This window comes from Salmo salar, chromosome ssa19 (genome assembly GCF_905237065.1).
Source record: "Salmo salar chromosome ssa19, Ssal_v3.1, whole genome shotgun sequence".
Classification (NCBI taxonomy): Eukaryota; Metazoa; Chordata; class Actinopteri; order Salmoniformes; family Salmonidae; genus Salmo; species Salmo salar.
Window position 1 is genome coordinate 54,565,243 of NC_059460.1, and position 14,253 is coordinate 54,579,495.

Below are 14,253 nucleotides of genomic sequence, written 5' to 3' on the forward strand. Positions count from 1 at the left end.
CCACATATTCATATATTCAAAAAGGATCAACGCAGAGGACTACCTCAACCAAGAAGGTTGGTTCATTTACTTTGAGTTTTTTGGACCAATCACTTCAAATCAATAACAAAACACTTGCCATTGGCTAATACAATATTTTAAACATTGATATCATTTATTTTTTATATGGTCAAAGAGGCCTTAGAACAGAACATGAGTAGTAATCAAAATTATGAACAAAAGGAACAAAAACATGTTTTCTCCAAGAGTTGCTCTCTAGAGGTGTTGTAGCGGTTCATGTTGTACTGTACATTGTATGACCTCCAGGTCACAGAGGCAGACCTTAAATCTGCAGACATGACCTCCCAGTAGCTATAGTGCTGCCGACATCCTTCCCCTCCCCCACGGACATGAATCTTCTAGACCTAAGCAGTCTCCTCTGCCTTGGGGGGGCTCTCCCCTGGGGTCCCGTTGGTACTGCCTGCGGGAGCCTGCTGTTTGAGGTACTGCTGGAGTATCAATGAGAGGTGGGCGGGGTGGTGCTGCAACATGGAGGCTGTCTGCGAGGTCAGCATGGTCAGGCCACTCACTAGCTCTCCCTGGACCACGGTCACTGACGGCAGCTTGGCATAGTTCAACACCCCCTGCCGACTCAGCAATATCTTCTCTATACAGGCCCCTGAAACAGTGGGAGAAGTAAGGGAGTACACAATTGCTTGTATGATAGTAGCTTTACTGAAGTCAGGGAATAACATTTTGCTATACTGAGAGTGGGACCACCAGATTGCATTGAAAAAGTATTTACTTACCCAATAATACCATCTGGGGGCTGGTCCTCAAACTCAAAAGCATTTCCTTCACCTTTGGCTCTTTACTAACAAATAGAACTGTCTGGCCAATGAATAGAGGCCCCATGTTAATGTAAGGGCTGTCTGCCAGGTAGGACCTCATCACCTATGGTTAAACAAGATCAAAAAACATCATATTAACATCTTTCAAGATGCAATAGGCGATACAATTTGCGTCATAGTTACAATATGACCTGGTTGGGGATAAACTTGATTTTGATGCCATGCTTATGGAGCCTGTGCTTGAGAAGCAGCATGTCCTCTGAATTGGTGGCGTTGTTTTGGATCACAGCGATCATCTTACAGTCCTGGAACATGGTCTGCAAATCCTTCTTCAAGAGCAACACCAGGCCACTTTCCTGTGAATAAAGCGGTATTCATAAATTAGCCATCATCTCGATACCAAGCCAGCTCACATCACTACTATTCCTAACTGGCTGGGTGGGTGGAGGAGCTCTCCTTTCAGCACTAAACAAATGTACATGCGTGTTTCTGAAAAAACAGCTCCAGTACACACACTAACATTGACGGGTTGCTTGTGCTTGTTTTTGAGTTATAAACACATGCACTGGACTTCACTGACCTCCTGAACTGGTTTGACGCGGGGGGTCAGAGCCCCGGGGGGAGCTGCAGGTTTGGGTGGAATGTATTCAGTGATAGCCATCAGCTTCTGTTTGAGGATGTGCATGGGCTTCCTGTGACGCGTGACTGCCTTAGAGCCATGCCGGACACTCTGTGTCAGGGGAAGCCATCCTGTAGACACACGTTACATTAACAATGGGTTTATAAAGAAGGACTGAAAATAAATGTTTCTATGCAGACATTAAAACCTGATAACTCTTTTATTCCATGCAATGCAGTTAACTTGTGTGTGCATACATTCCAATAATACAGTATAATGTGTAAGTGATTCAATACAACCAGTGTTTTACAACCCGTCTTTCTGTCAATGTGACTATCCTTGCACAATGATGGTCTTAGCTCAGGTTTGACATCAAAGAAAGGATGTATTGCAGCAGGGCTATGCAACGGATTTGCACTTATAGTGTACAGATCATTCTGTACATCAAGCTCTCTGTTATAACCTTTCACCCAAGAGCAAAAGCATGAAGTTACAAGGTTTGAGTCCTGGTGTATCGTGAATGGCTGTTGTTGTTGCAATGTTCTGCTTGTTACAATGTAGCCATGCAATTGCTACAATGTAACTAGCTTATTCTAATGTAGCAATGTAGCTACTTACAATGTAGCTAACTAATGACGCCTAGCGCTCTAGGAAGTGACTGAGTTTGCCTCATTTTTGTCATATTCGAAGTTAGCTGTGCGCTGTGTACTACAACCGAGAACATGGGCTCGTGCTCCAACATGACTTGACATGTAGCTGTACTTATAACGTTTTTATAAAAACGAGGTACGTTACCCTGTTTTGGTAAAAGCCTGCCACACAAGGTCGCCGCCATCTTTGTCAGGAAGCGTTGGAATGGGGGGCGTGCATCATACGTCAGACACCGATTACAGTTCCTACGTTCAAAACAACTGGGAACTCATAAAATATACGAGGTCAAATCATGACGTCTTGATTTTCAGGTCGGAGCTCTAGAAATGCCCCGAGTTCCCAGTCAGACGTCGTCCCAGTTGATTTGAACGCACTGAAGTTGGAGATTTCCGAGTTCCCAGTTGTTTTGAACGCGGAAAGTAGTGTCGGTAGTTTGACACTTTCAATGCCGCGATCAAAAACAATTAAAAGAACCACAAGATAACAGTGAACTCGTAAAAAACATGAAGTCAGTGATCTTCATGTCGGAGCTGTAGAGGCAGATGCCCAAGTTTCAGACTTGAAATTCTGGGTACATTTTTCCCATTCGGATATCGTTTTTTTCCCCCAGGTTCCCAGTTGTTATTAACGGACTGAAGTCGGAGATTTCGGATCCCAGTTGTTTTGAATGCGGCAGTTGTTTAAATCATCTTACATTTTGCATTAAGGTGAACATGTATGCCTTTGAAGTCGTAATTGTACTATCTGTGAAAGTACGGATAAATGCTAAGACATTGTAAAATATTCCGATTGATTTTCATTTGTGGAGAAAGTGGCGAAGCAACAGGGTTGACTCCGCCACGAAAATAAAACCACGAAGTAAGGAATTTTTCAATGAGCGTGTCGAATTTGGTCAACAAAATATTGATTTGCTACATAAAGCTTATTTGATCGAATAGACGTTTCGTAATGGCTATGTTGTTAAGAATGCAGTGGTATAAGTGGACGCACGTGGCATGTCGTCAACTTTGAAAAAAACTACTTTATATCGGAGTTGTGCTTGGGGTGCATTCAGTTCGCTTGAATGTTTGCTACTTTGCGGAATGGTTTGTACTGAACGACACATTTCCTCAACTTTTTTGAACATACTTTGGGGTACGTTTGCTCCATTTAGACATATTCTCTGCCATTATAACGTCTGTGACAGTTTGTGCAGGGCCGTTGTGGCTACAACCCATAGTGGCTACAACCCCAGATGACTACTTTAAAATGTAGGAAGTCTTCAATGGCGCTGCGCATGCTAAAACGTTATTTTGGCCACTAGAGGCCTCTGTCATTCTGTATGGTTTGCTCCTGTTTGGTGGGTGTGGTTTGAAGCAATGAGGACGTAATTAAAGGGGAGTGGCCATGATGACAGCGTTCCAAAACAACAACGTCAACTGGACGTTCAGTACAGCGCCATTTCCATTCAATTGAACGCAGCCCTGTTGTTCACACGCGTATCTGTTTTCTCATTGGCTAGAATGGTCCCACCTGATCTAGCCTTCTCCCACCTGACATATTTGAGGACATGTATTTCCATTGTTAGAGCGGTCACCCGACTATCTTGACAATATATTAAAACATCTTGGAGCGAATGTTTGCGTAATATTTTACGTAAGACAGCGAGCGTGATTACGTCAATGTCAGGCTTTGCGTGTTTGTTGTAAAGCACGAGAGAAATACTCGGTTGCAATACGTTGAAGAATATCAGTGAAGTAGGTAAATACATCCCCAGGTTTCTTAATCAGCTTGCTGTCGAGCCTTATTTTATGTCATTTTGCACGAAAACGACCAGTGATTCTACAGCCATGGATCTCAGTGACATGCGAAAAAAATACAAAGGAGACGAAGAGGTGAGAATTGACGTGTTTGAGTCCTTAGCTTCTTTGCTATGACACAAGCTACCTCACCTTTCTAATTTGGGTGAATGGCTATAAAGATGTCAATGGCAGGTGCAAATACTTGCATATTCCAGAGGCACAAAAATGTCTAGCCAGTGTGCTTGCATTGTTTTAATTGTGTATTAATGACCTGTTTTGGAGTGTAAATTACGTTGACGACCCCAGCATTTTCATTGCATTGCATCAAGTATAAAATGTAAATTCAATGTACTTTAGTCATATGTTAAATCTGCTCACAAAGCTGACTTCGCTTACGTCCAGCGTCTTGTGATGTAATGAAGGGGCTTCTCTCCCCCAACAGCTTTACTGGCAAAGGGAACATAAGGGCCCCTATTATATATCATGGGCCCAATCAGGCGGTTGCAACATTACAGAGCGTGTTGTAGAACAGATGGATAGTGTAGTCATATAGAACAGAGATTTATGGCACCTCTAGTCATAACATATTTATCTACTACGTTTTGACGTTTCACCTCACTGCATAGCCTACACCCCAGCAATTGGAGTGATCAGAACGTCATTGAAGATGTCATAATAAACATGGGCCAACATTGAATTCCTTAAATGCTTATGACTTCAATGTAATGTGCATTTTGATTTTAAAAGCCTCTATCTTAACTTGTTTTAGTGCTTTGAAGAGAATCATCTTGTTTCTCTGGACCCCATCAAGCAGTTTGGAGATTGGTTTGATCAAGCCACAAAGTGTCCTGAAATTGGAGAGCCCAATGCAATGTGCATCGCCACATCCACCAGGTGAATACCCCCATAAGTAGTCCCTCAAGCAAAATGCTTGCTTCTTAAGCTAAATTGTAACACATTTTCTATCAATCTGTCTTTCTTCATAAAGAGCTGGACGTCCATCTGCTCGAATGGTCTTGTTAAAAGGCTACAGTAAAGAAGGCTTCCGGTTCTTTACCAACTACGAGAGCCGGAAAGGTGGAGAGCTGGTTAGTACCTACTACTGTCACTAGGCAGGCATCTTCCTCCCTTTCCTCTCAAGTGCATGTGTAGCACATGGGGATGTGCGAAACGTACTCCTCAGCCTGAAGTGTCCCCACTTGCGCCAGTGATTAGCTAGCTTTTCACGTGACGCCGACTGGTAAAACGCTTATTGAGGTCATGCATACTAGCAAGGCAGAGGTCCTGGGTTCGAGCCTCAGTGTGAGCCGATTCAGGAGGAAGTGATACTTGCTAAGTAGCGTGATGTCCTTTGCACCTGCACCACTAGATTATGTCGTACTACTTCTGTTTTCTGATTTTACATCTGATATTTTCATATCCCTTCCTGTAGGAGAGCAACCCTTATGCAAGTCTGTGTTTTTACTGGGAGCCCATCAACAGGCAGGTATGTGCTTCATTTGACCTCTTAAAATGTAGCGTACTTGTTAACCCATTGTTTCAATATCTTCAAATATCTTTGATTTGGTATGATGAATATGTTGTGATTTGGATTTTGAATGAATTAAAGGGAAATTCCATGACTTTTCAACCTCATTTCATTATCTCCAGCACAATACCAGTGTCTACATATGTGAAGACTGGTGCATTTCTATGTTTGGTAATAAAAATAAAAAATGTAAAAAGTTTTAGCTGATGACATCATCAAAAGGTAAAACATTTTTAAAAACAATGATTTTCAAACACTATGAGATGTGTGGTGACGTGGAGAGAAAGAAAATACCCTCCCTTTGGCTAGAAACTCATTGCAGGTTAATCCTATATTTCTTGTCTTTTTAACCACAGATCATAGAAATGTGCCTTTTTCTCATATAGACACTCGGCTGGTGCTGGAGATGACAAATATGAGGTTGAAAAGTTGTGGAATTTCCCTTTAACTAATGCAGGATGACACTGAATTTGCTGTACAATTAGTTGGCACTCACTTGAGAATGTGTGTGTGTGCAGGTCCGTATCGAGGGCAACGTGGAGAGAATCCCCTACCAGAGCTCCTGTGACTACTTCCACTCCCGGCCCAAGAGTAGCCAGATCGGGGCCGTTGTGAGCAGACAAAGCACTGCAGTCCCTGACAGAAATGTGAGGACCACCAATGCTACACCACTGTATTATAGAGATCCACCATTGGACTTATTGCCAAAATGAGGGAATTAATGAAAATATGTGAAATCTGCCGGTTTTATTTCACTCTGCAGTACCTGAGGCAGAAAAATGCAGAGCTGGAGGAAAAGTACAAGGACACAGATGTCCCCATGCCCGACTACTGGTTAGTGTATTAAATCGCCAAACCTGTGCAGTAAATTGTCTATCATGTAATCTCAGTTAACCCAGAATTAAAATCTGAGAAATTTGGTCAGATGCTATCCACGAGAGATGATCCATCACGTAAACCTGTTCTTGTTTTTGCACATTGTCCCTCTATCTTCCAACAGGGGAGGCTATATCGTCAAGCCTTACTTGATAGAGTTCTGGCAGGGTCAGACCAACAGGCTACATGACCGCATCGTCTTCACACGGCTGAAAAATGGAGAGGGTGTTCTAGAAGAGTATGAACATAATGCTGATGCGGGCTGGGTCTACCAGAGGCTATCCCCTTGAGGTCGGTTACATTAGGGGAAATGGACTAAAGGCAAGGCTGGAGATTGGGCCTAGCGTACAGCTCACTCATGATGTCATCATCGTCAACTAAATGACCACCGTCATCTCAATGCAGTAGGAGCCTCTCATGTTGAATGGAAGACCTATTGATGTTGAATATATGTGCTATATGTGTGTCTTTAAAAAAAGCAAATTCTGGCTTGTTTTCTCCAATCGTTCTTGTTTAGTACCAAATCAAGGAGCGATTTTTCTGGCTGGTTAGGAGGCCTGATTGCCTGTTGTCTCCAGGGCAACAATGGGAAATGATCAACGTGATGCGACTATACAGTCTAGCACGTAACCTGTGACGCAAGGTTTTACGAACCTCAATATGCTGTATGGCACACTTTACATTCCCTGACGCTTGACGTGCAAAGTCTGTCTAGAACAGTAGTCAATGTTAGATAATTATTGACAGTTAACCGGTTATCCAATGAAAATGCATTTCCGTGACCTCAACAACCCCTGGAAACTCTGTACTTGTAAAATGCGCAATCTCCAGTACTGTCTCTGTTTTTTAACATTTGTACTTGAGTTCCACTGTATTGGATGACATGTTCTGTCTAGCAGCAATTAATATCTTCTAACGGCCCAAATCCACTGCAGTTTCTCTGTCATGTAATACAGATCGCTTATTAGGCTGTAGTCCCTGTGTTGAATTTGTTATGGATTGATTGTCATGTCTGTGGCTCAAAGTGCCTTTTTTAATATAGGTAAAATAATATTAGAAGATTTGACGCAAGTTCAGTTGTGCCAAGGTAATTCGGTGAATAAAGTCAGTCATGTCTGAGAATGAGCTTGGTTGTTCACTTGATTTTCTTGGTGTGTGAAGACCTCTGTATTCGCAACAGTTTAAATGGCACATCTGAATTGTGATCGACTGAATGGATCTGAAAATGTTTTCATATGTGAGTGAGTACTCTGTGCTTTTTCTGGCCAAAAGATGTTGGTGTTTTATGGAGAAAAAAAAAAGATATTGCCATACCTTGACTTACATTTTGATGTTTTTCAATAAACTTTATTTTATGCAGATCTTTTTAGTGTGTTAGATGAAACAGAACTGTATATAAATAATCACTGGATCACATTATACTCTGACTTGTTTTTAGGGATAGACATGCCCTTTTCTGTGATCACTTCAATACCATGTATCTCTCACATCTCCTGTCTGACTCCATTTACCCAAGCCTCGCCACCAACCGGACTCCGATGAAGTGACAAACTGGACGATAAATCCCTGATGGAGGGCCCAGTTTACACATTCTTACATCACCATGTCGTAAACTAGACTTCTTCATATCGTTACAGGTCATTAAATATACAAAATATGTGTAACATTTATAACAGACAAACCTTTGCAGCTAAACATATTTTCAATAATTTTCTTCTCTTATCCTACAGTGAAATATTCACTCCAGGTTACTGGTCATGAGTCCTTGTTCAGACACAGGCAACATATTGCCATATTCTTGGAAATTTTCAGTGTTGTCCAAGTGTAGTGGGCTCAGGAATGAGCTGGTGAAAAATACCACCCATTCTAATATGTTTGCATCAATGAACCTTGAACAGTGTTGTTTATGTGGATGTGCATGATTATTCAACTGGTTACAGTTATCTGTGTACTTAGGTGTGGAGCCCACCTTGGGAGTGTATATATGTTTTGTACCAATAAGAGAATGGATGTGTTGCATGACTAAAAAAAGAGCCTAAAAAGCATGCACCTGGTTATGTGCTATTTCTCTGCCCTGTGGTTCTCATCACTGAGACTGTGTTCAGAGAACAGCATAGGGTTCTCAGCCAGTGTGGCACGGATCTTCTTCTTCTCCTTGAAGCGACCAGAGTGGGACACCTTAACATGGCGACCTTTAGTGGCCGACTTATCCACTATCTTCTCCAGTCTGGCACTGAATTGGTTGTCCATTGGGTCTGTGGGGAGCTGAGGGCTGTTGTGATGCTCCTTATTCCCAGCGTTATTACCATACTCTTGGGGGATCTCGTACAGAACATTTGCCTCAGAATTCTTAGGTGAGAAGGTCAGCTTCCACCAGCTAGGGTCAGCCATGGCACAAACAGAGACTGGAGGGGGGGATTGACCTAGGGAGGAAAAGGGCACCCGGTTATGTCAATTAGTAATGTGGGTCTTTGTGAGAGTTACACAGTAAGAGGTTTCAAGTTGAAGTTCAAGAGACACAAGCAGGGGGGTTCTTGTGACAATGCTGACATGTTTCTTGTAGTTGGTTGCCTGACTAAATTGACTAATTTCTTACATTTCAGGGCAAGAAATGTGAAAAAAAACTTTAATATAATAGCATTCATTAGCTGACAATTATCAACTTTTATCTTGAGAGTTAGACACACTCCAGCTGTAACACTTGTGAACTTTTCCTGTTGAGAAACACAAGTATACATACAGTAATGTACACAGTCACACACTTAAAGGGAAAAACTTTTTTTGGGAGCAAAATAGGGTTTTTAAGACAACTGAAAACTTCAAGGAGATGGTCTGATGTGATGTCATTGGCCTCCCCTCTTGCTTGTGGGAACAATAGAGGAAACATTGGAACTACGGGTCAAGTGTAAATGCAGTCAAAGTTGACATTTTTGAGGTAATGATAGATTTTGGCCATATTGACTGAACATAAAGAAAAAAATTAAGCAGGGATTGACATTGAGGGTTTCACTATTGCCTGGGACAAGTGAACTGAGCCTGCTCTGAGGTGGCCCATGGGGCTTAAAAAAAGAAAAGTGAAAACAACCAAGAATTCCATAAGTTTTAAGCTAATCTAATTCCTCCCCATTGTTTAAGATGTTTACGTGAAAGACAGAAAATGTATGGAATTCATGGCAGTCGGGCAAGTTGAGCCTGCTCAGAATTGTTTTACTGATAACCAAAATACAAACAATTCCAGTCCTGATCTTTCTCCTTTCTCCCCTATGTGAAGGAAAATGCTTTCAAGCACATTTTCCAGGTTGGCTGGTTTACTTTCTGTGTGTCTATATTCTGTGTACTTATTTTATGAGTGTGTATTTACCAGAGGATTCATGCTGTAAATTGTTAACTCCCTTGTTTTTATTTTTTTTATTTAACCTGGCAAGTCAGTGAAGAACAAATTCTTATTTACAATTGTGGCCAATTGTGTGCCGCCCTATGGGACTCCCAATCACGGCCGGTTGTGATACAGCCTGTAATCAAACTAGGGTCTGTAGTGACCCTAGCACTGAGATGCAGTGCCTTAGACCGCTGTGCCACTTGGGAGTCCTTGTTAGCAGTCTCTATCACATCACAGTGATAAGAAAGACTAATCGAGGAGATGACTCATCTGACATCTGATACATGCTCTCAGCTAATAAATTAACTGACACATTGAGAGGCTCTCATGTCTCTTCCATGTGATCTGATATGAACTCAGAAAAAACCTTTCGGCTGATGAGAAAGCAACTTGTTTCCTGAATCCACTCTAGATACTGCACCAACACAATACAAACTGCCAGGGGTGCAACTTTCACTGCATTTTTGTCCCCCCCCCCCAGTTTTATCATTGAAATGTGATACAAAACAAGGCAACTGTATGCTTTAGGATCATGCGGACGCCTCCGAGTGGTCAGGTAAGCTGTTTGGAGTGTTTATCCGACTTGATAAAAAAATATATAAATATAAAATATATATAATTATGCCCCCCCCCCGCACTTCTAAAACCAAAGTTGCGCCCCTGCAAACTGCATCCTTTTCCATTTTGGATTTGCGTGACGCAAACCAATGGACGCATAAATGCAAACAAGTAGCAATTACAAGAGCACACATATTAAGCCCAGGTATTGCGATGCTTTGTTCTCCACTGTCAGTATGAGGTGTGCCCCAGCTCAGTCACTTGGCAACCTTTTAGCCAACATCCGTTCCAGTTGAAACGCTAGTAGTAATAGACTCACCCTTTTCTGATGATCATTTTAGCATGGTGTTGTAAGAATACAGGCATACCACAGATACTTTTTAGAATGTGAGCTATTTTGGGTATACCACAGTGTGATAAGTTATGGGGTTAATAGATGTATCATGTTATCTATCATTAATAGCATTAAAGCAGGTTATATTCACATTTCTTTGAGTTGTTTGGTGCAACATACAATGGAGATGGCAAGAATGAGACAATGCCAAGTTTCCGGGCAACCAAGCAAGTGAATGCCACAGAAACGTGCTTGTTACAGTCTATCATAGTCGAAAAATAAAGCAATATATTTATAAGTTGGGTTGGTTCTGTGGGAACTCCCTCTATAGAACGTGTTTATTTGCTTAAAACGCCCATATCTGTTCTCATATGGCTGTAGTCCACAATTGATCATTTAAATGCAACAAGTAACAGATTTATTTTCATTGCCCTTAGTTTGCCCAACCCCATGGCATGAAGTTTATCCCAGCAGTCTTGACAGTACAGCTTGCTGTGGGTTTGATATCACACCCATGCAAATGTACATGTGAATTACATCACTTTCTTATCTGAAGCACTTGGCATTGGCAGAGTTTGGTGCTAGGCATATGCCTATGTACTGTAAGCAAGAAATAACAATCTGGGTTGGCGCATAGTAACTTCGCTTTATCACTGTCATGTTCAAAGTAATTGTGTCATTTCTTGGATGCAATCCTTGTTCCGAGCTAGTTTTACTCTTTGAGTTCATTTGCATTTTCTAATTGCATTTATTTGGGACCTGGTTGTTTACAGAGTCACAGACACCCAAGAAGCAGATACGGTTGCTCCACAAGATGAGCTTTTATGGCTTTGTAGTGTTTCTAAAAATGTGCAGTTACCCTCCTGGCTCAGTGTTGGACTCCTGTTCCCTGCCAACTTCCTGACTAACTATGGCATAATGATTTATAGGGTTTGTAAATAGTCAATTAACTGATTATTAACCCTTTATTTTCAATACACATAAATGTTTCAGAAATGGTACCTTAAAGCTAGAATCTGCAGTTGAAAAAAGTGGTTACCCGCCTCTGTTTTGATAAAAAGCTGAGGGATGGGCCTGGAGAATGTAACCACTCTCAAATTCATGGACAGAGCTTTGGATGCAAGAACAGACCATATCAAAATTATAGTTTTAACCTTGTTTTCAAGCTATTCAGTGTTTGTTTACATTTATGAGGTTTACAAACCTTAGATTAAAAAAAACATATTTTGTGTTCTGATGGAGTATGACAGTTGAACCTAGCTCACGAGGCATTTATAAGTTATAAGTTAATGATATATACCCATTGATTCTTGAAGAATATAAGTCCAAAAATGGATGTAGCAACTAAGGATTTTAGCTAATGGCTAATGGCAAAGTGTTACCTGAAATAGTTCAACCAGGTTAGATTGATAACTTTGACCATTATTCCACCGTCTCTCTGTTGTCTTTGATTTTACCTTTACAAAGAGAACTCATATGACTCATGTGGGGTTCTCAGTAGGTCCTGTTTAATAAGTTACTCTGTGTTCTGCAAAGCTTCAAAGATCACAGTGAAGGAACACCATGTTCACGCTGAACACTGAGAAATCACTAATTAAGTACAAAGCCTTTCAATGATACATTGTTTGAGCTTCTGAAAGGTGGGTCCAAGGACATCTACTGTACTGTATGTCTGAGCTTCCCCGAACACAGAGCTGGAATGTTGCAACAGTCTTGGGTTTCACTTTGGCTGCCAGGTTTCCTTAGCCTGGTTGCCATCTCTGTTCAGCTATTGCATTCCACTCCTTGTCACTCCTATCACTTGCCAAAGACACTGGCCTATGTCTTTGGCAAATGACAGGAGTGGCAAGGAGTGGAATGTTAGCTAAAAATACTGGTAACCAAACTAAGGTTCACTGTTGTCCTGTAACTTAGAGGTTGGGGAAGGATGCTCTGAGGGGACACTGATTTCACACATAGCTGTGGCCCTCTTGTCTCTCAATATTTCATGTTGATCAGTTGTGGCCTATCTGGACAGTTTAAATCATTATTTTTTCTATGTCAGAAGGGCTGGCACACGGCTTGTACCCAGTTGATTTGGCATTTTTGTTTCCCAACATTTTTTGTTTTTTGGGGAGTTTAATTAGACACTATCAACTTGATGCCACGGAAATGTAAAATGTAAGCAAATGTACTGTATCAGGATATTTTGAAATGTATTACATATAGTGAAATGCACACAATAAGAAACCGTAAAATACATAAAGGCTAAAACACATCCTTTAAAAAAATAAACATAACAAGTAGCACATTGACATTCCAATTATAAACATTCCTACTAGAAATAATGGTCCCTTGATGGATGTACAGTGTGCATGAATGTAATGCTTACCTTGTTGATGGAGAATTGGTTTCTGTCCTGGAGAGGGAGTGGATTTCAGATGTGAAAATGTCCAACCATATCTTAGTGCTCGCCTAGTTAGAGGTTCTGCATTAATTTCTTATACTTTATTATTCTCTCTTTCTCTTCCTATTCTCTTTGCACATCAACTCAGTTTCTCAGTCCTCCTTATGTTGACACTCAGGTGTTCTGCCACAGGTGCAGTCTCTCTCTCTCTCTCTCTCTCTCTCTCTCTCTCTCTCTCTCTCTCTCTCTCTCTCTCTCTCTCTCTCTCTCTCTCTCTCTCTCTCTCTCTCTCTCTCTCTCGCTCTCGCTCTTTCTCTCTTGCGCACACACACACACAAACACACACACACACCAGTGGAGGCTGGTGGGAGCAGCTATAGGAGGACGGGCTCATTGTAATGGCTGGAATGGAATCGATGGAATGGAGTCAAACATGTGGTTTCCATTTGTTTGATGTGCTTGATACCGTTCCATTTATTCCATTACAGCCATTACAGTGGGCCCGTCCTCCTATAGCTCCTCCAACCAGCCTCCTCTGACACACACACACACACACACACACACACACACACACACACACACACACACACACACACACACACACACACACACACACACACACACACACACACACACACACACACGCACACAAAGACAGCCAAATACAACAAGTAAATGTAACAACAATGTGATTTGAAGGGGACTTGTTGTCAGAATGCTCAACCCCTTTCAAGAGTACTGTTAAATTACTATCCCACTGGGTACACACTAGTTGAATCAATGTTGTTTCCACGTCATTTCAATGTAATTACGTTGAACCAACGTGGAATAGATGTCAAATTGACGTCTGTGCCCAGTGGGGTCTTACAGTGAACTTGAGAGGTGTGCAGCTTTCCAGTTGGTAAATGAATGCACTATTACAACCCCTCTCCTACCGCAAAACTGGATCTGTTTCCAAGTGGAATGGAGTGGAAACAACTCATTTTAATTGGCCAAAGCCATGTTTTCTCATGGCTATAGCCATATCATTGGAATTATAAGCTGAAACAAAACACTCTGACGAGTGACGTGGTAATAATTTGCCTTCACTAATGTTTATTTTTAACATTTTATTTTACCTTTATTTAACTAGGCAAGTCAGTTAAGAACAAATTCTTATATTCAATGACGGCCTAGGAACAGTGGGTTTAACTGCCTTGTTCAGGGGCAGAACGACAGATATGATTGGATCATTGATATCCTTATGTTTGCAACAATGTTTTTCCAGTTTCCATCCCTGGGTCGCTCCTCTTTTCAGTTTGGTGCAGCTAG

The 14,253-nt window shown here is 41.5% G+C and overlaps 3 protein-coding genes across 3 annotated transcripts; 1 reads left to right on the forward strand and 2 right to left on the reverse strand.

Annotated features, from left to right (window-relative positions):
* Positions 1-135: 135 nt before the first annotated feature.
* On the reverse strand, positions 136-2,530 carry mrpl10 (mitochondrial ribosomal protein L10). The gene is made up of 5 exons (XM_014159129.2): positions 2,245-2,530; positions 1,411-1,580; positions 1,022-1,186; positions 789-933; positions 136-658 (listed from the first exon to the last, which is right to left on the reverse strand). The coding sequence occupies exons 1-5, from the start codon at positions 2,282-2,284 to the stop codon at positions 405-407; spliced, it is 774 nt and encodes a 257-aa protein (XP_014014604.1). The 5' UTR covers positions 2,285-2,530; the 3' UTR covers positions 136-404.
* Positions 2,531-2,731: 201 nt separating this feature from the next.
* pnpo (pyridoxamine 5'-phosphate oxidase) lies at positions 2,732-7,410 on the forward strand. Its single transcript, XM_014159131.2, has 7 exons — positions 2,732-3,974; positions 4,651-4,775; positions 4,870-4,969; positions 5,314-5,367; positions 5,928-6,056; positions 6,173-6,243; positions 6,410-7,410. Exons 1-7 carry the CDS (start codon positions 3,891-3,893, stop codon positions 6,573-6,575), a joined length of 729 nt encoding a protein of 242 aa, XP_014014606.1. The 5' UTR covers positions 2,732-3,890; the 3' UTR covers positions 6,576-7,410.
* A 204-nt stretch (positions 7,411-7,614) lies between these two features.
* prr15lb (proline rich 15 like b) lies at positions 7,615-13,102 on the reverse strand. Its single transcript, NM_001140731.1, is given in 2 exon segments — positions 7,615-8,708; positions 12,928-13,102. A coding segment is annotated over 1 exon segment (330 nt). The 5' UTR covers positions 8,677-8,708; positions 12,928-13,102; the 3' UTR covers positions 7,615-8,346.
* Between the last annotated feature and the right edge of the window lie 1,151 nt (positions 13,103-14,253).